A 22,678-nucleotide genomic window follows, 5' to 3' on the forward strand; every position below is an offset into this window, starting at 1 on the left:
CAGCCTTTTTCATGGGAGCTGTGCGTGCTTATCCCATAGAGTCAATACCGTGTTATAATCGTCATTTTGACAGAATGTCCATCCAATTGTGGTAAAATGATAGCACAACTGGGTTGTTTACTAATTTCCAGATGTCCTACAGGGCCCTCAGTGATCCCTGGGCTGCCCTGTGGTGTAAACTCGTTTTGGGAATTCAGTATACACAATTTAAATATAACATGTTGTAGACTAATTAAAACAGCAAAGTTTAAAGGCAGTACCTGGTTTGCTATTCCGAGCGTAAATAATTAAAGAGTAGATAAATAAAAGCGCGTTTGCCTGTACATGCTGTGTTATTACTGCATGTTGCAGCCACGCTGGGTGCCGCTGCAGCTAAAGTCACACACAGTCACAGCCAGGCAGTGTAGTCGACCGCCGATAGCGTGCCAGCCGCAAAGACAGCTGAGGCGACCCAGCAGCAGCTTAACACTCTCTGACAGGCTCAGAAGTCACACGGTACTCTGCTCGGACAACTCTGTAACCATTGGAACTTATGGCTGAGAGTGAGGATATCTTCCTCAGGGCCAAACATCGGACATTCAGCGGACTGACTGAAGGTTAGCCGACTGTCGTTAGCTTCTTTAGCCAACATACAAGCTAATCCGTGAGCCAACGCTCTCTCTAACTTGGCTGTTACACAAGTTGCTGTTGTTGGCTACAGGTCAGTGGTCTGACAGAGCAAACGCAGTCACTTTGTTTAGCTTTGTTTTAAAAACCGGGTCACCGTTGTGAAGGCTGTCTATCCTTTTAGCTAGCTTGCTAACTTAGGTTTGCAAAATAAAGCGTATGAATAGTGAATACTTTTTTGCTCTGTTTTTAGTAACGTTAGCGTAAATTAATCAAATTAGTGCAGCAAAACAGTCACCCGGTTTTGCTGTAGCCTGCTGTTAAAGGCCGTAGGTTATAGTTGCTGGTAATGTAAGTGGGTTAATAAAATGTAGCTTGGTCCACTAACGTTACTTTGAATCCTCAGGCTCTTATGAGGACTTTTAATTCTGCAGCAACATTTAACCACTTCTGCATTTTTCAGGAGGAGTTGCAGCAAAACCTTAAGTATTGCCACCGTGGCAGACCTTATCTAAGTTGATTAAATTAGTTTAAAATGTTCCATTAATAAAATGTGTAGTTCTGTGGTTAAGATATTCAAGGATTCACACCATCAATTTCTACCTTTCATGTCTGTTTAGTTCCAGCTAGTTTAAGGCAGAGCCCTTCTCTCTATAGGGCTTTGGTTAAGGGAACTCGGAGGAAGAAATTGAAATGCTCAGTATTTTATTATTTGTTGTAAAAGTAAGCCCCCTTGTGCTTTCATTTCAAGTGGTGATTAATTCTGTTTAGAGGGCTCCATCTGCCACCTGAGAAATCTGTGGCAATCTATGTTGTGCTCGACCAGTACAGCCAGACACACAAAGCTGCCACCTCAAATCTCCTGTCATGTAACGGGAGCTTTGCCGGTTTCCAGGGGTCCTTGAGGAGGTTCCAGGTGGTCCCCAGCAAAACGGGGAATCCTTTATTTTCACTATAATTACATCCATAAGTAACATAGTGAGTGAACGCATGACTATTTTGGTCATGGATTTCATACACTTTTAGTAATAAAACATCTAAAAGCCAACATCCAATCAGATGGGCGTTCCTGGGACAAAATCTTATCAAATGGGGGTCCGTGGTCTAATTTGTGTCAGTTTAGGGGTCCTTGATGTGAAAAAGTTTGAGAACCACTGCTATAAAGTATGCCCAGTGTAACAAAAAACTTGCAGGATTTGCAGCTTCATAAAATCTTTACAGATTGTGCATGTCGTTAGGGGCATATAAAAAAAGCAGATGGTTAATAACTCAGGAGTCGGACCAACATGCACAGTTGTGTGCCCGTGTGATTTGAAAACATGCCTTCGCAAAGAAGAGCAGGTATGACCTGCTTACTGAGGTTTGTATTGTTAGATAAGGATTTCCATATGCAAACGCTCCTAAGCTGAGACCAAGTTTAGAGACTATTCTGCTGAGCTGCAAGAGTTGAAGATAATCTGATCAAAGTATTTGATCTGTTTTAAAGACGGGCCTAGTCTGCATTCTCTCAAGAAGTAAATGCTGGTGGACTGTCATAGACTTCTGAGATGAAGTCAAGCCTACATCACAGCAGGAAACTTAACTTCATACTACAGTGGTTATGGCAGCTCTTTAAATTCAAACTTCCTCAGCAGTCCTCTCTGTCTAGTCATTAGTTAAGATGAAGGCCAGGCCAGTTTGGACTGGAGGCATTTCTAAAGTAATTTAGTTGATGAGATGATAATGATAATCATAAAACTAGAACGTGTTTCCCCTCATGGTTTCATAAATGTCAGTTACATCGAGGGGATCATTGTTAAGCTTTTACTCGTCTGCTGCAGGAGTGACACACTCTTTGTTGCTCTTTCTTTTTCCCTATCTTTGCTCAACTTTCTCTGGAGGACAGAATTATCATAAACTCATGTGTGAGAGAGAGATACATGGAAAGCATGTTAAACACAGAGGATGCTGAATAGCTCGTGGCCCCCGCTGAGTGTGAGTGAGGGGATCTGTGCAGAATGCAGATGGGCGCTTTCTCCACAGTAACTACAGTACTGCTTCCACATCCTCCAGAAACTAAATGAGTGGAGCAGAAAGCTGTTGTTTACACCTGCTCTTAGCATCTGTCCATTTGCGGGCAACAAGGGGAGCTCCATTTCCAGATCACTTTGCCGGGCTTTCTCCTGTGTCCTTAATGTCAAACCTTGTCATTGCCATCAGCCAAGCCGTGTTGAGTGTCTGCTTCCGTTCCTTACATGGTTTGGCTTGTTAATGAAAATTGGAGAGAGTGATCAGACTGTAGGGCACCTTCGGTTACGTAATATCAGGATTATGCAAAACGCTTGTTCTTCGCCATTCAAGCTTCAACATGTAGCTGTTTTGTTAATTATTTAGCACTGGGAGTGAGCATGTACAGCTTTAACAAAAGGCTGTACGTTAGTCCCCTCCCCGCTCCCCTTCTTCATTTCCCGGCCCCTAAGTCCTGATCATCCTGATAATCAAGTGTTGCGTTAATTCCAAGAATGAATAGAAGGCTTCTACATGAAGCCTTCACAGCAGGCCTTATACCGCTGAATGACTAAGGCTGAGATGACACCTAATCCCTAAAGCTTTAATGTTTCTGCGTACTACATTGTGCACTGTACTGAGCAAGTACAGCATTTCACTATGTTCTGTTAACCTCAACGTATTGAAATTAAAATATTCAGATGCTGCAAGAATTTGAAGTTGATACGAAGCGAATGAGCTAAAGTACCTGATTATAATGCAGATTCCATTAATGGGTACATGGACACTTTGATTTTGAATTTAATGTTGTAATTTAATGTTGTAAATTAGTATCAATTGCCGTTTCTCTGTATATTTGTCATGAAAAATTCTTCTGTAAAGATGGCCTGTGTGTACACTTACTTCCACACCAGGTGCTCAAGCTGGTTCCCCATCGAGTAGGTGTAAATCGATGATAAATTTTTATCAAACTGGATGAGAACCTAAAATAAGTGTTGCATTTTGTTCATGTAAAACAGCCTTCTAACACAGTGAAATAAATAAGAGTTCATGTATTTTGTTTCAATATAAATGCAATACAATATTAAGTCTATATTGATTTATTTGTTTATTTGGTGGCAGTGCAACAAGCTGTAAGATAAGATAAGCCTTTATTGATCCCAAGAGGTGATGTGTTAACACAACATTGACATTTTATCCCCTTATGAAGTTGTTGTGGTGAATGTGTTGGCAAACAGTCGCTTATTTACACATCCAGCAGACATTGAGCAACATTTTCATTCACTTAGAGTCGTGTTTTTGGCCACCTGATGAATCTATGTCCAATATTCACTCTCCACTTAGCGCTGTTGTATTCTTCAGTAACTCCTGCAATGGTTCTCAAGCTGCTATATGCTCCACCCTGTTTACCAGCTAGTCGCTAATTTTCTTTGTCTTGCAGTTTGGTGCTGGACAATAAGTATATTGTGGGTAAAGAAAACAACTGCCTGCCGCTGTTGGAAATGAGGTTAACAAGATTGTAAAATCTTAAAGTTGAGGGCTGTAAAACCCAAACAATAAGCTGAAATATGCTAAAATGCCCAGTAGAGCTGAGAAGAACTATGAGCAACACCTTTCTTTATTATATGTAGTAAATTTATCTATTATTTAGTGCAGCTTTGATAAAGTCACCATTTTTTTTTCTTCCTTGCTTCCATTTGCCTAATAGCATGTAAAGCTGCCTGATGTAGCTTTTAAATAAAATTATATTGCATCGTGGTCTTGGTAATAATCAGTGTTCGACTCTGTCGACACAAAGTCCATTCTTGTCTCTTCTTGCTCCAGATGCAGAGCGTGAGTGGACGGGACCATTTTACTTCATCCAGGCCGCGGACCCCCAACTCGGGCTGATGAAGGCCTGGAGGGAGGGCGACTGTGATGGCGGAGGGGACGAGTGGGCCGAGGAGGTTGAGCTCACCAAGCAGGCTGTGGAGGCAGTGAACCAGCTCCGACCCAGGCCAAGGTTCATGGTGCTGTGTGGCGACCTGGTCCATGCCATGCCCGGTATGGATAGAGCACATAAAGGACATGCACTGCACTTTAAAATTATATTTTAGAAAATGAAGGTTGGAAGAACTACAGGAGAGCATGACTACTGCCAAAAATGATTAAGCTGTCATTTCAGTTTTTCACACAGTAAAGACATATTTTAGCTAGTAGCGCTCAACAGGTGTTTAGTGCGTGCACCAAGTGCGGGTCCTGCTGTTGAGATGAAACGCTCTTTGAAGTACATTGCTTTTTTTTGCCAAACACTGAAATATTTTTAACTTCTCCGAGCGATAAATACACGAGTTCTGACAGCTGCAGAGAAACTACAACAGCACATGCTTCCTGCTGAAAACAAGCCACAGCAGCGAAAAGAGGTTCCCAGTGGACACACAGCCGTATGGACAGTAAAAACAAGATATTGGCATCAACCAGAGTAGCAGCCAATTATCCACCTAATGTTGGAGGAAATGATGTGAACTCACAGATGCCAGTCACGTGAGCATTACCTCCCCTTTTAGTCAGACCAGATGACACAGCAGTGGTCCCATGAGCGTTACCTCGTGGCATCTGCTGCATCACTCAGGCTCATGAGAATGCAACACTTATTTCAAAGTGTTTTAAATGGCTCTCTCTAATTACAGATAACAGCAAACTATTTAGAAACATGAGCTGTGATTTCACACACTATACACCGTTTTGCCAATCACCTCGTTTGAATTGGGCTGTTAAATGATGGGCTGTGCAATCATGTTATCAGCCATCAAACCAAAAAATTTAAACAAACAACTGCTGAACTTTGGGATTTGCGTCCTGCTTTCATACACGCAGTACAGCTTCATGAAATGACTGACATCTTATTGATTTTCATCAGTTGTTCCTTTAACAGTTTACCTCTGGTGAAATTGAACTTCCAGGCAAGAACATTAAGTCATCTCTGCAACCCATGTTTAGTATTAATCTATTGATCTGTCTAATGAAACCCCAAGCTCCATACATCTAAATGCAATGATGCTTAAGCTGGGTTTGTACTACACCGATTAGGGTTAGGGGTCAGGGTATGTGTTTGTAGTTCAGCGTCACATTGCACACAATAATATCACTACCACCACAACTCTAGACAGATATTGCTGCTGCCATTTTTACATGCTTGCAGAGCAGCAATCGCAGTAAGCAGAAGGGTTGCTGTGGAGATGGCTTTGCTAGATGTGTGTTATTAAAAAGCAACCGATTAGAGACACTTTCTTTAACTTGCTTAATGTTGTATAATGCCACTATTAACAATTTCTTCGGGGGATCAGAAACTCGTTATGCACACAAGCAACCAAAGCTGACCAATTGCAGTTCTTGCCGTCACCGCGTGGTATCTCCGTAGCTGCTGTGGTTTTGAGATTTTGAGGAGATGCTCATCAGCTCTGTGTGTTAGCTCCATAGCTAAGCTATAACACATAACTATAAATCCACCATACAAACCAATACTCCCTGTTACCATACCAGTCTTTACTCGCAGTGTATTTGGTGTAGACTATTGCAGCTGCGGCTGAGTGCTTTTCACTTGTGAGTGACCATCATAGCCTTTGCAAGCTGAAGTGTCATTCAGTTTAAACTGATAAATGGATGATTACTTAAACTTACCACATATCTTATCTCTGACACATCAGGCATTTGTACTGATATTTCAACCTTGTGATGTGCAGAGGTCAGACTGATCAGCAGTGTTAAAGCTGACTCCACGCACTCTATTTCCACTGTGGGTTTTAGTTTTTCACCTGCCCAGCGTGAGATGACTTTCTGATAAGGCAGGAAAGCTGCTCTGAAAGGAGCTATTATGCAAATCTCAGATATATTTGTCATAATAGTAAAATGTGGCAATAATGTTTCTGAATGAAAGCATTAAAAATTGCATGCTTTTTCTGTCATATATAGACTCCAAATAGGCATGCAGTTTAATCTGAGTCTCACTGTGAGATGCAACTGTCATTTTTGACCCCTGTGCAGCAGGCAGGATTGGTTTGCGATGGCCTGCAAAATCAATGCATTTATGCATGTCTGACAATAGAGAATGGCATTTGACCAACATATTTAATAAAACCATAAAGGACACATAAAAAAAAGCCATGGTGTTTTATTATACTGAATTGTGCCATTTACAGATATAAAGTGAGTCAATACAAAGAATGTAGCAAGTCTCCTTTCAAACCTTCCTGCGCCTCATGTAGTAGTCCATTGCTGCAGTGCAGATTATGTTATATATGTTGTAAGCAGAAGCAGAGCAATCTTTCTGACATTCATCAGTCTCTAAAAATATTGGAATACGTGCGTATATGTAGATGCCTATAGATGTCCTCCGAGAGTCCTAATCTGATTAATGCACTCCGCAAAGAACATGAGCTTTGGGATGGTTCAGCTACAGAATATAATATACAGAGGTTTGAACATCAGCCTTCGCTGTTTTCCAGCCAGAGTTTGTAAACAACATACTCCCCTATGACAGCAGCTGATATTTATCTATGAAATAGCACAGGCCTTCTGGCTATTCTCAAGCATAGTTTCAGTGCTGATGAAGATTTTGACTATTGATTAGACCAACCACATTTTAAAGTCCTGTTCAAAGTCAACAAACCTACAAAAAACAGCACCTAAATATTTAAAGGCATAAATAATTATATAATTAGACGCTTAAATAGCAATTTGATATGATTATATATTAAATAAGCAAATATTTATGTACATGTACATTTTCTGCTCTGTTCATAAAGTCTAGTTTGCAAACAGGGGGTCTGATGTTTTAACCCCATGTGAGAGCATGCAATATTTAATTATCAGAAGCACCTGGCTGCCTTCAAGCTGTTTGTAAGAAGGTAAAATTTCAACTTTACTGTATACTGGTTGCAGATGGAGAATATGAGGCCTTTTTATTTAATCATTTAGTTTGTCAGTAATTTCTAACAATAGTGAACATTGGTCTCTCTCCATCAATCTTGAGCTGGGAGTTAGACATGTTAGATGTCTTGGAACCAGGACAGCGAGCTGACTGTGGCAGCTGGTTTCCTTAATTCACCAGATGCTTTCACTGTCTAGCCAAACAAATAGATTTTCAGAATTGAACTGGGTTTGAAAAAGTTGGTTACCTCCAGCTGGTCGAGTAAACAAAATAATAATTTTGCTGCTGATTTCCCATCTCGTTTGCAACTGACATCCCGTGTTTGACTCATGATGTGTTCCTGTGCTCCCTTCTCTGTGTCTGTGTCTCTGTTTCGGCGATGACAGAGATGTGATGATTAATTCTAGCCTGTAAACATAAACCGGCTCATTCCACTTATAAAGTAAAATACCTTTTAAAGCTGTAGACAATACTTGTGTTTCTCTAAAAGCCCATGACTGTGTAGACTGGCAGGAATTAGTGGCTACGGGATGCTTTCATTGAAGTAACTGTAATGAAATGAGTGACTGCGGCGTGATGTGCGTGTTTTTCTGTGTCCAGCTGCCTGATTAGATAACAGGGTAAGAGGGCCAGGCTGGCAGGACCCACTGCAGAGTTAATGTTCAACAAAAAGAGCCACAAGCCGCCAACCAATGCAAACTACCTTTGCATGCCAATTAAGGAATAGCATGAGCTGCCTGTCTGGCTGCCTGGCCTCAAGAAATGGGCACAAGAAAGATGTCGTCAGGCGAGCCCGTCTCTCTCTCCATCTCTGCATTTCCTGTCTCTCGGTCTGTCTCTTTTATTGGCGCAAGTTATTGAGCAGAAGTAGAATATTTGCTTATGTGGTGCAGTGTGTCATTTGTAAAATGTCCTTGGCCCCTGTTTCTAAAATTTGACTCGAGGCAAACTGTTCATAAGCAACACATATCTGGCTTGGCTTAGTCACAGATAAACCCTTCCTCTTCTGTTTTTTGTGGGTCATAAAGACCACCAGTTTTATCTGCACTGGGATATTCATGAACACTCTTGGAGCTGTCTCCCCCATCATCTAAGGGTCATGCTGTAGGAGTCACTGTATCCTTATCATCTCCATGACTGACCCCCTCCCCTCCCTCCAGATGCACAGTTAATAAGTTGGTAAGCATGGGGTTTAAACTGCGAGACCTTGGGGACCTTTAAATGCCGTGGCATCAGCCCTTGTTACTGTCAGCCGTAACAGAGCAGGTTGTGTGTGCCATCCTCATTATTCACCACGTCCGTCACTTGCCTGGCAACTGGGCTGCTGCTTCTGTAGAGAGGAGGGAAGACCTGTTATAGCCGGAGCCGCTCCTAACGTCTCTCGGCTGACATTTCCCCTTAAACTGTTTATTTACAATACAGAATGAATGGGTGGCGGCCAGGGGAAGCTGGCTGTCAACCGGCATTGTCAACACTGCTGCCTGTCGGCGACAGGAAATTGGCAACTGTATTTCTGTTCCCACGGATTTCACACTCTCTATCTCATTCTCTTTTCTTTTCTTGCTCTCTCCTCTTGGTCTTTCTCTCTCATCTGTCTGTTCTCTTTAGTAAACAGCTGCGGCCTCATACCTTATTTTGACAACCTTAATTTGCAAGCCCAACACCATACACAAACATGCTGATTTATTCTTTCCTCTGATGAATCTATTTGAAGCACCCATGTAAATTAAAGCTAGTGTGGATGAATCCAAAGGTCTGTCTGTCCTTGTGATTGTTCTGGAGCAAACAATAAAAACATAAGGGTCACCGTGTTCGTCAATACTGGGTTTGCGCTTTAGGCCATTTCCTTCCTTTTATTAGGCCGGAGAAGTGGAAATTAGTAGGGCTTATTCACACAAGATGGAGGGGAACCCTGATGGACTCAAAGGCTTTATTTGCATCCCATCACAGTGGTCCACAACTTAGAGTCCCCTTTCCTGAAACTAAATAATCTTAGGTCATGCTTGGTAAAGAAATGCCAGCGTTTGTTCCACCGTTGTTGTGTTATCCAGACCTTTGCTGATATAATGTTCCTTGATCCCAATTCCCTGTCTCCTCTCCAATCTAAGCTAACCCCCAAGAGAGGCTTTCTCATCTCAAGGACTTCCTTCAATCTTGCCTCTCTTTCTCTGCCTCTCCCTCACTCACTTTCCCCCTCCTGTGTCTTTTGCTCACTTATTTTCAAAGCTGACAAATGAAGAGGATAAAGAGCAAGGGAGAAGGTTGGAGGGAGGAGGTTGGGGGGGTGTGGGGGGGGGATACAGAGCTGATTAGATTAGAGGAACACGCTGGACTTAACACTCTCCTAATGAGCACTACAAAGGATTCAGGCTTTGTCTCAGAGGGTTCGTGAGGGATGTTACGCATGATACAGCGGGGAGAAGTGTTCAAGTATGTGTCGGCGTCTGCGTGTGTGCATGTGCGTGTGTAAAACTCCAAAAAGGTGAAGTAAAGGTTACCTTGGGACTTCCCTGTCCCATCTCTGTAACTGTGGAATCCTGTTTAATTGCTGTTGAAGGCAGATAAAATGGGGCTCTCTGTGGGATTCTGAAGTAGAGGAGAAGATGCCTAAGGAGAATTTGTTTTTGTACATGTGGAAGCATTTTGGATTTTTTTTGGGGGGGGGGGGTAAGCAGGGAGGTTCTGTGTGTTTAGCTAATGAGATCGGCCAGTGGCTTGTAGTTAGTAATAGGATTCTTAGGGGGTTTGAGACTGCCAGGAATGTAGAAATTTAGAAACGTGTCTCTGTTTCCATTTTTATCCTTCACCATTTCATAGGGGCCCAGGAGATACAGTCCAAAATGTCAGCTTGAAAAGATGTTTTTAGACCCTGTAAGACAACCATGGTAAATGTCAGGGTGAATCTCTCCATCTATCTGCTTTTGTAGGCTTATCCGGACACATTCACAGCGGACTACTTCAGGTAGCCCAGATGTCCATCTCCCCAGCCATGTCCTCCTATCATGCTCCCATCATGCTCAGGGCTTGTCTTGGGGTCTCCTCTAAGTTAGACCACTAAAGGATCTCATACCTTCACGTTGTAGACTGCTCTTTGCTAATCAAAAAGAGAGAGTTTGAGTTCGAGCTTAGGGAAGTCCTGTAATGCTATTTTGCCAATATGGGTGTCAGAACTTACCAGCGCTGTTATGCACTAACCGTACACACTTCAATACGATCCTTTAAAATATCCCCGGTCCTGAGGATCAGCTCAGGACACCTCTAGTTTAATGGTGACAGCTGACAGTGTTTGTTGTGAATTTCTTACATGATTGATCCAGCATTCCCAGCATAATGTAACTAGGTTAGGTGTGTGTGAAAGGTTGTAGGCTACGTTTAATATGACTTCATCCCGTCAACCATCTTTTCATAAACTGTTGGCAACTGCCACATCACAGCTCGTCAATGCCAGTACATGCTCGAGCTAGTCACAAAGGCCCCCACACATTGAAAATACAGTTGTTTAAGTGCAGAAGATGTATGCGACAGCAAGACCCCACGCACTGAAGGCATGTGCAGTCTCGACAGCCAGAATTTAGAGGAAATTGAGAGAAGTGCTTACAGTGTTGGACAGGCTCAACAAGAAGCTGTCAAAGTCTCCTGTCAAGGGTTGAGAATCGCAGTGTTGCAATCTCATTAAGTGAACAAGGCCTTTCAGTCAGAGCTCTGGAGAGCGCGGAGAGGAGCATTGTGCTTTTATTTCCGTATACCCTACTCTGCACATATCTTGCTTATTCCAGAAGAGGAAGGGTGAGCAAATGTATGCATATAAATCAATTCCTCATAAAATCTTTCATGAGCCGTTATTATTTCCTGTGCACAAGGAATCCTGATGATTTTTTAAGTGAACCCACCTGCAGAATTTTACTACTCTCTTCTGTATGTCCTTTGTCATTTTTTTTCAAATCGGGCATACTTTACAGAAATCACAAATCCTCTACTCCCCCTTGTATTCTACACCTTTCTAAGCAAGTGGTTATTTGCTCAGTGTTGTATGGCACTATTACCAGTGGTGAAGGAGGATATGTTCATTGACAAATCTAACTAGATAAGTATGAATCTGGATTTATAGTAAATAGGCAGTCCAGACTTTCCATCTGCAGCAGGGCATATGTATCTAAACAACCTACAAATGTTAAACTGCCTGGCGCCTTAATGCTGTCATGCCCACAATCGCTCCTCATTTATTTAAAGCAAGGTGTCTCAAATGCAAATTGATGGGGTACTGTGTGGTTGAGGATTGGTTTGCGCTGTGTAGTGCTGAGGGATGATTCATGGGTATTGCCATGTTAGCGGATGGCTGTAGTTGAGGCCAGGCAGCTGGAGGTGTGAGCAAGCAGAAGGCAGCGCAGTGTCCCTGCCGCTGTGTTTGGCTACCTCTGCTATTTTTTTTCACGTTTTTTTTTTTATCCAGGGAAAGTAAAGTGTGGCCACATACTCTTGTTGAACCCCATCCTGCTTCACACTCTCTCGATTACACACATTCACACTCAGATGGTGTCAAGCATAAAACATTTTTTTCTGTTTATAGCTGCCGACCAGCTCCACTGGAGCAGCTGACAAGGTCAGGTGCCTTGCCAAAGGGCACATTGATAGTGTTTAAAAGAAGGTAGGATGCTTCTCATTCACTATCCTCTCTAGATTTTCTAAGCTTACTGAATACTTCAGAGAAAACTGACCTTATAGAAATGGAAACAAGAGAAATTATCCACTTGTAAATAAATTGTTAAAATCTATTAAAATCCAATTGTCTCTAACAGCAGGGTTAATTGTGAGCTTGCAGCTGCAACAATTGCCTCAGCATTTCAAATGACAACCTTTGCACCCCCTACTCTCTGTCCCAGCTTCATTAGTGTGGCTGCCTTTCTTTGTACGTCATTGTGGCAGCGGTCAAATATTGTGATTTTGGAATAATTAGTACACATTGTTTTGGCCTCAGCTGTCTTCATTTCATCAGTGCTGCTTCAAACCGTCAGCTCCCCAAACTAGATGTTTGGGTTTTTTTGCACTACACATCACCCACTGGAAATCCATTGGCACTTATTTATTAATTGATAATCACTGATAACACTGTCAATTGATAAGAAAGATAAAACTGCTTCACATTTAATGGCACATTCCTGGAACAAAATTATGCAAATGAATTTGTAAAATCCATGAAATAATTACTGTATCATTATTACAGAACCAAATGCACGACGACATTACATTCCATTTTTTTATTGACACGTGGTAAGTTATCGCTGACATGTTTAATTGCCCAGACCAAGAGAGTCAATTATTTAACAATATTTCTGTTAGGCTAGCCAATCAGGTGCAATACTTTACGACATTGTTGACTACTAGAGATGATCTGTGAACATTTTATAGCACAGAAGTAGTTACTCTCCAAACCTGAAAATGAATGCTGTAATAAAAGTGTCACATAGACTCAAAAAGAACAAAAAGGGTCTTTGTGTGTCTCGTATTTGAGTGCATGTTTGTGGGTTTTAGTGATTTGACGTCCTGACAGTCTAGCTTAATTATAGGAGAGAGACAGGTGAAAACGATGTTTTAAACATTACATTCTCTCACTCTGTCATGCACAAGATGTTCTCTCAGGAAAAAGAAAAAAGGCTCTTATGTAATGAGTCCTATCCAAACATCCAAGGAAACGTTTGCTCCAAAAGTAGGCCAGTAAAATAATTGCTCAGATGAATAAAGAGGAAAAGAGCGGAGAAGAGGGAGAGGAATGAATACATTAAGAGCAGAGGCTCATAGCTTTGTTTGATATATATTCTAAATTATAAATAGATTTTAGTCTCACCTGTTGTCTGCCCTTTACCTATGCAGGGAGTGAATTAATTTAGCTCAAAACATGTCTTTATTCCTTTATGCACGCTTCTCCTTTTCCTGAACTCCAGGCTCAGTACTCCTGATTTTAACACAGCAAACAAATAAACTCATTGGAAAGATCTTGTAAAAGCAACAGCCTTGTGTATCTGAAGATGTGATTGCGCTCAGTTCAGCAGAAAGGTTTGGTTTGCCGTGGCAGCTTGCACCAGAACACTACTCATCATGTCAGTAACCATGGTGATATAAAGTCAAGCTGTACAGAGCATTGATCATTCTCGGAGCTGTCGTCGTTATTATCCAAATAATCCCCCTTCCCTTGGGCAACTCTCGCCTGTAGGACCCTTCACGCTCTCAACCTGACACTTTTCATCAACATTCATATAAATTTCTCTCCTCGACTCATTTTATCTCGTCCACTTAAGATGTTATTATCAATATTAATAATCAAGCATTGATTTTTCTCACCCAAGTCAATATTGTTTTGTTTTTCTATGTGGATTTTTTTCATCACTGTCTTTCTTGTTGTGAAAATGAGTTCCCCTTTTTTTCAACCCTAGACACCCCATACAGAGAAGATCAGGAGCGAGACCTGAAGGCCGCCTTGATGGGGACAGATCCCTCCATCCCGCTGGTATTTGTGAGTGGGAACCATGACCTGGGAAACACCCCTACCCCAAGGACAGTGGAGCATTACTGCAGTGCTTGGGGGAATGACTATTTTAGTTTCTGGGTAAGCAGACACCCAAGACATTTAGTTGTAGTGGCTTGGAGGCTTATCAAGACCATGGGCCAAAATATGCTAAAGGCTCTAACCTAGATGCTCATGCATGCATGCCTTACGCATACCCTCTCCCCGCATACCCTCTCCCTGCCGTTAGAGCGTACTCACACGAGGCCCGGTTGCCTTGTACCGTGCTCGAGCACAATTGCCCCCCCCTCCCCACTCCCCCGCTGGCCTGCGCTCACACTGCGGCTAATGATCCGAGCCGGAGCACATTTACGTCATCACTAAGTCAGTGTTTCCCATACATTGATTTGTTTGTGGCGACCACAGTATCAATGCCGACCGCCACATATTGATGTGTGATTTTGTTTTTTTTTACTAGTCGTAGTTGATTGCAGAGTGCTGTGCATATATTTGCGCATCACCTTGTCTCTCCCTCTCTCTCTCATAAACACCGCTGCACAAATCTGTCCAACACAACCGTCAATGTCAGAGACCCACTTAAAAAAAAGTTATTAGCAAGCATGTAAGGAGCCTAGCTAATAAAGAGAGCTATGTTAACGTTAGATCACAGCTGGGTTGTCCAGGTAAGCACGCTGTAGCCTACATAGGCGGAAGTCAGTATCAACTGTCATTCTGTGGGAAGCACTGCACTCATGGAAAAAAAAGTACTCTCTCTAAAACGGCACAGTGGAGTTTGTGTCGGGGGTCCGTGCTCGGGGACAGTTAGCAATCACACTACATGCTTACTGCGCCGGAGTCCAGCCAAACTGGGCCCACTTGAAGAGGTGGGCCCAGGCACGGCACGGAGCGATCACACTGGTCAAACAAACCGGACTTTGGGCGTTACACGTGCTCGGGTACGGTACGGATCGCCTGGTGTGAGTACACCCTTAATGTTGATGACTTTACTGGCTCTGTGCATATCATGTACAGCATAGGTTATTTTTAGTTAAAGGAGTAGCATAAAGTTGGGCTTAAACATAATAAAACTAAAATCTAAATCAGTGGAGTGCCCCTTTGAAAAACAAAACAAAAATATGCTTCTATTGATGCGTTAATATGAGAATTAAATTTAGTGCGGGGCCACAACCAGGACAACACAGCAAAACAAAATAAAGTCAGTAGCACTGATAAACTGAAAAATGTTCTACGTCAACCCAGAGATGCTCACAAGTGTTTGAGCTAGAGACCAAGTCTCAAGTCACTTGTGGTTACAATGAATGTAGTATATCACCTGCTGTGTTCAATCAGACTGCTTATAACACTGCGTAGCTATAAGGAATTCTGTAACTGTAACCTGTTTTTCAGTTACAGAGCACAACCATTTAATTTGCAATGCAATTAATGACAGCTTATTAACTAGCCTACTGTAAGTCAACACACCCCGCAGACTCTCAAACCCAGTGTAACGCTAACTACATAAAACTGTAGCATTACATGTTCAACAATAAACCTGTAACCTGTTTGCAGCCAATGTTAATAATTAACGTGACAGCTGCCAGCAGGACGTAAATGATTACATTAATGGACCACCACAAGTTTGGCAAGTAAACTCATTCATCCAGTCGAGGCAGATGGCCGCCCACCCTGAGCCATGGTTCTGCTCGAGGTTTCTGCCTCCTAAAAACGAAGTTTTTCCTTGCCTCTGTCGCCTAGTGCTTGCTCTTGGTGGGAATTGTTGGGTTTGTGTAAATAACATCATAGAGTACGGTCTAGACCTGCTCTTTTATGATAAGCACTGTGAGATAACTGTTGTTGTGATTTGGCGCTATATAAATAAAATTGAATTGAAATTGAATTGAATCATCTTTTCATAACAAAGGACAGTCGGAGTTAACCTCCCGTAGGTCATAGCTGAAACAAGAACCAAGCTAACGTTAGATGGCCAATGCTGAGCTAAACATGTTTACTAACCTCAGTTAACTAACCTATTTTGCGTTCAGCACTTCTTTTACTTAAGTCGGACTCGAGTCCGAGTCCCCATCTCTGCGTCGACAGGCTTCTTCTGACCTTGTGAAATCATGGTTGATGCTTAATTTCCACTCAGCATCTACATATAGGAATACTTTCATGTATACAAAGTTTTTTTTCATGTTTCTACCCATGATTACCTTTTTTAATGCCACGAGCCCCCCATAACCCCAAAGGCCCTGCTCACGTCTCATGTTGCCCATGGGTATAAGCAATTGTAGTGGCATTTTTAAAATGAGCTGATTTAATTACTAAAGGAAAAAAACCTTCACCGACCACATCTCTCTGTTTCTTTCTCCCATTGTTTCAGGTGGGTGGAGTCTTCTGCCTGGTTCTGAACTCCCAGTTGTTCTATGACGCCTCTGCCTGCCCTCAACTGAAGGATGCCCAGGAGACGTGGCTCGAGGAGCAGCTGAGCCGAGCTGCCTCCTCAACGGTAGTATAGCATCAATGACGTGATTCTATTCTGGTCTGATGTATGAAGATGTTTGGCTAGATAACGTCTTCCTTTTGCTGTGTCTGGTCCTTTAAATAACTGCTGCCATCTGTAGCCATTTGACGCAACAATTGAATTTTGTGTTTGGAGATCAGTAATGCACCCATCCCTCACCTCATCTGTCTCTGTTCAGGAACCCAAACCCAAGCACATCCTGGTGTTCCAGCACATTCCCCTGTACCTAAAGAGCCCTGACGAGGACGACGACTACTTCAACCTGCAGAGGGTGGTCAGACAAAACCTGCTGGACAGGTTCAAGAAGGCAGGTAGGACAGCAGGGAGGTACACATTATTTGCTTTTTCACCTTTCTACCATCTTCTAAATGCTGAATTTCTAAAAATAAATTCAAGAAGTATGGCGTGCGACTGAGCGCCCACTCGTACGCAGAGCTGCCTCAACACCATACTGTCTGCTCCAGGTGCCTCATAACTGCATCAAATCCTGACATCCGCGACCAAATTAGTTTGAAAGAAAATGTGGCGATATGTTTGAATTGCATAGAATTACAAATAAGCATATCTTAAGCTTGTCTGGACATTTGAGTTGTGCGGTGACGTAGTCAACAGAAAAGTAAATGGACGATCTTTTCTGCATAAGGAAACAATACCTATTTCGCTGTGTTTGCTGAATAAAGAAGTCTGCACTGACGCCGTGAAAAGTTAAAGTATTAAACTTTTTTTCAACTCGTTTTCGCTTCTCTTTTATAAAAGAGACAGAAAATATGGGATAATATTATTTATTCAATATGTTAAAGGATAATATGATTTTAGGTAGCACCGATTAGTTTACTTCCAACTTTCTACATAGGAGTGTGGACTGAACAGCGACAATCGTTTAGTGTTAATTGATTTGTATGAGCTGCAGTACCTAGCTACAATCTTCTGGCAGTTATTTGGCAACATAAAAGCATACATAGTCACATATTGAACATACATGTTAACAACAGTTGGATTTAAAAAACATTTATTTACATAATAAACATCTAGCTATTTGTACTCAGATTTCAGATACGGTCTGAAAAATACACCAAGACGTCTGGAAGTTTGAGTCTAGAAAAGTACGGAATTTGTGTGTAAAATGTATAGGGACCCTTACATCAACATCTCATAGAGTATATGTTGTCTCTTCTAATTACTAGGTCTTGTCATTCCAGATTTGTATATATATTTGTTGGGATACACAGTTCAAACTTTGAGTTTTATTGTTAAAAAGTCAAGCAGCTGCCTCGTCTCAAAACCTCAACATCTGCAGAATGTTCTATAATGATGGATTTAGGCCACTGTGAAGTGGTCTTAAATTTCTCGTCTTAATACTTCTTAGCTGATATTCCTGTTAAACTTGTTAATTTCTAGGACATATAACTGGAGCGCAGTTAAGATCCCAGCCCAGAGGATTAATATGCCATTAACCAGAACCACAGGAGGAGCTCCTGCCCCACACACACAACACATGCGTAATTAAATTAATTAGTGCATTCACTCCCTATAAGAAGAATAATACCATAATCAGACTCCATTGTTGTCGGCTTATAAGAGACTGATACAAGGGTATCAGGCCTGGAAACTCACAAGGACAATAAGTCTTTAAGAAATCAGTGACTCAACCCACATACACATCAAGTATCCAGTCAATTCTGCACAACTGATTGACAAGACCGCTCATACGGACACATGCTTTTCAATCATGCATCAAGGTGACTGGCGGGGGATGGTATTAATTTCATTATCCAGCCGTTATTCCAGCATGTATTTAACCATGTTGGCCTGTTTTGGTCTGATGACCCATCACTCTCATAATTGATTGCTCCTCTAAGGGAACAGTGTTTAAAAATTGAAAGGGCAATCCATACGGGCTTTTTGTACTCTGGAACAGAGAGGGTATTACTGTATGTGCAGAAAATGCTATGAGCAAGTGTCCTTTCTCACCCACACTCTTGTTCACACTTCCTGCCAGCAGTTATACATTTAGTACTGTGTAAACTACATACATACATGTACTGTACATGGTTATTAATAATTGATGACTTGCTGCTGCTTGCTGTAAAGTTGTGTACTCTACATGACTGTCTCATGTTGGCATGCATATTCGTTAAGGTTTATGTGCGTTAAGTACAACATTTGGTACTTCCGATTACTGCAAGAGAAGTGATGTAATTTTGGGGGCGTTCTGTGATTTATCAACTCTGTCATATTTTACTCTCTGGCCAGTCCTATCACATACATATCAATGGGCACAAGGCAAAATGTCAAGCTCCGTCTCTTGAATTTGTCTGGACATTTCTGGCTTTCTACTGCTCAGATGTTGTACTGTAGTTATCCTTCATTTTGTCATGTACAGATTCATAGCCATTCAAATCATAGGAAATCTATAAGTAGTGAGGAAGTGAGCCTAATTTGCTAAATGAAAATTACAGGAATGCTATGAAATGCAGTACAGCTTTGTCATTGTTAGCTTTTGATATGTCCGCTAAATGTACAAAATCTAAAACTACAATCCAATGATTTGACAACAAAACAGGAATCAAATGTTAAAAGGAACTATTAGGAGTTATTGTTGAAAAAGCCTTTGTCTCTTAGTTCTTTCTGCTCTCCTGATCCCCCACTTTCTCTTTCGTGCTCCTTCTGCGCTCTCCTTCATCTACTACTAGGGATGACTGATGCTGTAACGTCTGTACTCTGAATCTGCTGGAGGATGTCCTTGAGGCATGATTGTAAAAGAGACTGACTGTGATCGTCACTGTGCTCTGTGTCAATTTATGATGGAGCTGCTACTCTACATTCACACCGGATATTGGTCACAAAGCAATTTTAGCCATGCTAGCAGCGTGGCTCTGTGGAGGGAAATATTGGTAATGAAATGCCCGTCATCCTCGGCTGTACTTTGTGTTTAGTGTTAATTAGCGAATTTTAGCACGCTAACACACTAAGATGAACTAAGATGGTGAACATGAAGAAGTACAGCATCATAGAGCCGCAAGCATGGCTGCAGACTTTTGTTGTTTTATATTTGTGGTTTTTAAAGATTTGAGAGATGAGCTTATTAATTATTTGGTTCTATTTCACCTAATATTTCATGAAACACAGATTTGCTTTATGTTTTTTATATATCAGTTGCCAACTGTAGGAACTTAAATAAAGTAGGAGATTCCTGCAGGGCAAACTAGCGCCTGGTAAAACTATCCCATTGGAGAGCCTGCAGGCTTTTTACAGGAAAAAACAATAGAAACAAGTGATAAATTACATAAAACTGGGAAATGTTATTTACTATATATTGAAGAAAAATGAGCGCCAGTAAAAGTGTGCCGTTTGTCTTAATGTCTGTGCTGTCAGGGGCTATGTTTCGTCGCATCTGTCCGTAGTAAATTATGTCTCTCCTGGACATTGGCTTGATTGGCTATTGAATCCCCTCCTTTGCGTTGCATTATTCACGGATCATCTCCCTCCCATGTTGGTCTGTTCTCACCACTGCAGCCTCCAGATGTGCTCTTGTACTCCGGTGATCGCTATCATCATTACAATAAAGGGCAGAGGATCATTAACCTTACACACACACAAACACACACTTCAGTTTCCAGTCTCGCTCATAGCATTGGCACGGATGAGATCTCTATTTTATTTGTGCAGCCAGATCTCATATCATTTTGACTGCAAGACAAATGTAGCTATACCAACAGATAAAGGATTATGTGTTTTATAGTGTAAAGAGAATTTACAACACTGAAAAGCTCTTTGATTCTCTAAGAGTGCTTCTTTTTACCAATGACACATAGATTTTGTTCAAAAAACTCAAAAAACAAAGGATATTCTTCTTAGTTGGCTGCCTCAAAGCTCTTATTGTTTCTTATTTCAGCAACGCGAAACAGCAGTCTGGCAAGAACAATGAGGTAAAATTGGATGGCTTTCCTCATTCTTTGTCTAGTAATTCTAATTCTACGGAAAGCGGCCTTGAAATGGAATCGCTGGATTTTACACAAATGTGTCTTTGGCATCAAGTCAATCCTCATAAGTTCTCACTGCTATGTGTAACTGAGTTCTCGGACCACTTCAAAGGTGTCTTTTTGTGGTGTCAGTTGGCTTACAGCGGCTGGGGATTTGGCTCAGCATTTGTGAGGTTGTTATTGCTGCTGCTGGGCTTCTGCAGCCCCCCACCACTCCAGGGGCATATGACTGGAATAGAGAGTATAGTCCCCTGCAGACAAAGAAATACGTTTAATTGATTTTTCCTCACTGAGGTATTTTTCATTTCTGTCGCTACTTCTTCATCTCCTGGGATATGTGTGTAGGGAGATGTTTGAGTAATTGTGTGCACGTGATAGTTTATTTTGTACATGTCTGTGTGTGTGCGTGTGCGTTTTGCATATAAATTGCAATGTAGTGGCATTTCTCTGTGCATTATATATTCTACAGTAGTATAAGTATCTATATGTTATCTCAGCAGCACAGCTGCACATGGGAAAGGTGCTACACCAATTAGTCTTCCTGTGGCTCATCAGAGCGAGCAGTTCCACCCTGGGAACTGTTGACTGCATTCCAACTCATATTAATGATACGCTGTCTCTGTGTGATGACCCCCTCTTGGGCAAGTAAAGTATCGTGCAATCCCCTTTTTTAATTGCACAAGCAATTACTATGGTTTCTAATATTAGACTGATTTGGTTGATATTAAATCTTGCCTTTAATTGTGCACTTGCTCTCTGTTTAATATCTGTTTTGAGTTTAAACCAAGCACCTTATTAGAAAAAGACATGTTTCAAATGCACAATTAAGTCTGAGATTTATTGGTTGCTTTTCAAACTGTTATGACAACCACTAAATAAAACAGCAAGACAACTTGTTTGTACCGCCTTTTGTGGTATTTACTCCTCGGTAGAAGACTTTTCAGTCTGTATCGTACAGTCAGTTTGTTAACAATCACACAAAGCCTAAAAAGCCTGGAGGAAGTTCTTTACTCTTACTCTGGGTACTTCTGTGCTGCCTTGTCACTGTCCTACCCGTAATCATAGTAAATAATGCTCTCTCCGGCTTCAGTGTATGAATGCATCTCAGCCAGCATACAGGTACTGCAAGCAGAGGCATGCAGAAATTATAGATTGTTTGCTCGCTGAGGATGTTGAATTTGGAACAGGTTTTACGCGCATCCAGAATGTCTTTAGAGCCAATTAAATTCCCATTGCTGGAAACCGGCGTCTCCTTTCCGAGAGGCAAGTGGAGTAGCAGAAATCTCAGCAGTGCTCTCAGCTCTCCACTCCTCATAGATGGTACTACTGTAATTAGATTTCTTTGCCCCCTCCTCTTCCTTCTCCAAGGTTTATATCCTACCTTCAGCACACATACAAACAAGGACGAAAGGAACGCACGCACAGCTACGCAAGAAAGCTAGACACTTCCATGCTGCCTCCAAACCCTGTTGGATGTGTAGAAAAAAGTGCAGCTGAGAAATTCATTGGAATTCACAACATTGCTAGCGGCTGTAGAGTTATACATACAGTAGCTAATTAGAGGCGAAGATAAGCCTCTGCATAGTCTTCCATCTTTCCCTCTCCGTCTCTTACTCTTTCTCTCTCTCTTGCCGCTGGTTGTCTTTATCAGCAAGGGTACTACTCTGTTCAAAAGCGAAGAGACATTTATCACCCACTGGGGATTTGATAAGAGGCCACGGTTAAGCCTTTAACCCCATTGTTTTAATCATGAGGCTGAATAATGCTTTTTGCTTTTCTGTATCATGCTCTCTTATTCTTTGTCTTTTTCTTTGTCTTACTCTGTATTTCTACCGCAACCAAAGGTGAGGGTTCATGGGGGTGACTTACTGGGCATTCAGACCGAAAGCAGGGGCTGCATTGATGGGTAGTGCATTGTTTCAGTTACCAGCAACATGACACCATGCAAGAAGGCCGGTTTGAGTGATAGATTTGTGAGTTTGAAGGCGTATTAGACGCTGAAATTGTGCACAGTGGTTTATACACATACATATATACATTTAATACTATGAGAATGGATTTTACAACTCTAGAAGGCATAGCGGCCTCGTTGAAATGAATGAGCAGGCTGCATTTTTTGCTCTCAGGTATAAATTCTGTCTAAGTACGGACTTAGTATACTGATCCATCATATC

At 41.7% G+C, this 22,678-nt stretch overlaps 1 protein-coding gene across 2 annotated transcripts in view; it reads left to right on the plus strand.

Moving 5' to 3' along the window:
• The window catches only part of cpped1 (calcineurin-like phosphoesterase domain containing 1), a 39,840-nt gene that overhangs the window by 1,625 nt on the left and 15,537 nt on the right, over nt 1-22,678 (plus strand). The window contains exons 1-5 of one of the 2 annotated variants that reach the window (XM_046069751.1): nt 380-596; nt 4,417-4,635; nt 13,930-14,102; nt 16,381-16,506; nt 16,700-16,832. In XM_046069751.1, the coding sequence (XP_045925707.1) occupies nt 533-596; nt 4,417-4,635; nt 13,930-14,102; nt 16,381-16,506; nt 16,700-16,832 (715 nt within the window). In that variant the 5' untranslated portion in view covers nt 380-532. Of the gene's footprint in view, nt 1-379; nt 597-4,416; nt 4,636-13,929; nt 14,103-16,380; nt 16,507-16,699; nt 16,833-22,678 lie in introns of those variants that run through there. The other variant, XM_046069752.1, reaches the window with a different exon arrangement.

Source organism: Micropterus dolomieu, linkage group LG14 (genome assembly GCF_021292245.1).
Source record: "Micropterus dolomieu isolate WLL.071019.BEF.003 ecotype Adirondacks linkage group LG14, ASM2129224v1, whole genome shotgun sequence".
Lineage (NCBI taxonomy): Eukaryota > Metazoa > Chordata > Actinopteri > Centrarchiformes > Centrarchidae > Micropterus > Micropterus dolomieu.